The sequence below is a fragment of the Aphanomyces astaci genome (genome assembly GCF_000520075.1).
Source record: "Aphanomyces astaci strain APO3 unplaced genomic scaffold supercont1.578, whole genome shotgun sequence".
NCBI classification, from domain to species: Eukaryota; Oomycota; class Saprolegniomycetes; order Saprolegniales; family Verrucalvaceae; genus Aphanomyces; species Aphanomyces astaci.
In genome coordinates, this window is record NW_009798841.1 from 1 (window position 1) to 2,288 (window position 2,288).

Here is a 2,288-nt window from a genome sequence, read left to right on the forward strand (position 1 = left end):
CTTGCAACGCTTACACCTCTTTCAAAGCTGTCAAGGTTTATATCGCTTTCAACGCTTATATCGCTTTGAACCCTTACACCACTTGCAAAGCTTTCCTCATTAAAACAGTTCCACTGTTGTTTTGACATGGCTCGCTTTTCCGTCGAGACTTTGTGCAGCCATGTGTCGGCGGTGTGTACAAAGGGCAGGGACGTAATCAATGCAAGCTGATGACTCGACAGCGACACCACCCAGCTCTTTGCACTTTCGTGATGGGTTGTTGTAGGCTGTGGGTCGTCGGCGGCGTACTTGCTGCAAAGCCTTCCCATGCACAACGCAGCATGTCCATCGGATACGTACTTTCATAAAGTAGAGGTAACAGCAAGTCGGGGTGCCCGGCAAACCGAGCGACGTGCGGTGCTGCCGACACCCCTGTGACCATGGACACCCCTGTGACGACATACGGCCAGCACATGGCTGCAAATGGCGCCACGAATCCAAAGCAGCTCAATTCTTCTGCCTTTCGTGGACAAACTCGTGGTCGTGCCACAGCTGCTTGGTCGCCGTCTGGGGGGGACTCAGCAGTCGCGCCGTGCCAGTGCAACTCATTTTTTATCTGGAGATATTTCATGATTTGGAACTGTTCTACGAACATCCACTCCAAGCGCGTGACCCCCCTCTCCGACGACGACGGGCGGTTGCATTGTTGATTTTGTCGTGGCCATGGCAATCGTGGGTGTCACTGTGTCCGTCCAGAGCCAGGAGGGCACGACCGAGAACCTGATGATGCTCACTGTCGTCGTCGCCATCCCTTTTACAATGTAACAACTTTGGCCGTCGTTGATGCGAGCAACAACGACGGGCAAATCCTCTACTATTTTGGGATGCGATTCCCGAGCTGCTGGACATTGATGGAGTACGATGAGGCTGTAGCCGACGGCGGGGCGCTGCCCAACCGGACGGGAAGGAGGACGAGGAGCGATGCTTCTCCGTACTGCGCTTCATGCTCTACCCGTGTGAGCTATACTCTTACTTGATAAATAAGGAATAATAACGCTTTGGTGCTACCGTGTGTGAAGGGTTTGGCGCGATAGATATTTGTATCGTTTGCTCAGCCCAATCAGAATCAGCGGCTTCCCTTGCTCGCTTTTCAAGGACTACATAAATATTCAATAATAACATTCACTCAAAAATCATAATAACTACATACCTTTTCGAGTCAAGCCTAGGTCATGCATCTTCGCGCTTTCACTTCTCGTCACCAATTCCAACTCGCCACGTCAATGCTGGAATCCGAGCTTTGGACACCGAGTCCTAAATATCACATCGCATGATCTTGCTCTTATACACAGCCTACGGTACGTACAGTCTGGAACAAAACTATAGCCGCACCCCAAAATTTTCACGAACTCGACGGCGTGCCCACCGTAACGGACTTTATCGATGATCAGCAATATGCAGGAATCGACTTTTCACTTCGGCGATCTTGACCACGCCGTGGACTCCGAAGTGGGAGGCCTTCTCGTTGAATGTGAATCAAATCATACAAACGTCACATGCAGTCGCGTCGATGAGTTACACAAGATGCGAGATGAGCAGCGCGGGCAGCAGCGTGGCAAGCAGCGAGGCAAGCACGTATGGCAGCAGCATCGCGGACAGCGTGCCAAGTAGTATGAAGAACACGCATACAAAGAACCAGTCGGAAGCGCGGCACGGTCATTTGCGTCAAAAAGTTTGACGTGCTTTTCAAGTGTACGCGTACCCCACCAGTGCATCCGTAAGGTCGAGTCGGATGTTGTGGACGACATCTCCATGGGTCACTGCATGCTGTGTCGGTACGGAGATGGGCTCGTCTTCTTCGGAACTGTCGACAAGTTCCAAACAAATCATTTTGTTGGGTTGGTGGTGCCACTGACGAGGCCACATTCAAACTGACACAATATCAATTGGTTACGGGCGACCGGTTCAAACCAGCATCGAAGCGGCCATTGTCACCACGAGAGTTGTTTCGCGACAGCCGCGGGGGCGCCATAGATGGAGCAATTCACCTCGGCCTTGCGCTCGTTCAATGCCTTGCCGGCCTTCATGATGAACGGCACGCCGTCCCACCGAGGGTTCTTGATGTTCATCACAAACGACGCAAACGTGGGCGTGACGGACCCCTTGGGCACCGTCGACCTCGGATTGATCCAGGCTGTTCGTAGCTCGGCCAATCGCTCTGAACCCTTACACCACTTAACACCACTTGCAACGCTTACACCTCTTTCAAAGCTTTCAAGGTTTATATCGCTTTCAACGCTTATATCGCT

The 2,288-nt window shown here is 52.1% G+C and overlaps 2 protein-coding genes across 2 annotated transcripts; one reads left to right on the forward strand and one right to left on the reverse strand.

Moving 5' to 3' along the window:
- Window positions 1–265: 265 nt before the first annotated feature.
- On the forward strand, window positions 266–417 carry H257_19424 (hypothetical protein; the record flags this gene model as incomplete). The annotated part of the gene is made up of 1 exon (XM_009848569.1): window positions 266–417. A coding segment is annotated over one exon (152 nt), but the record flags the coding sequence as incomplete, so codon positions are not given.
- Window positions 418–1,725: 1,308 nt separating this feature from the next.
- On the reverse strand, window positions 1,726–2,108 carry H257_19425 (hypothetical protein; the record flags this gene model as incomplete). The annotated part of the gene is made up of 2 exons (XM_009848570.1): window positions 1,726–1,843; window positions 1,975–2,108. The coding sequence occupies 2 exons, from the start codon at window positions 2,106–2,108 to the stop codon at window positions 1,726–1,728; spliced, it is 252 nt and encodes an 83-aa protein (XP_009846872.1).
- Window positions 2,109–2,288: the final 180 nt, after the last annotated feature.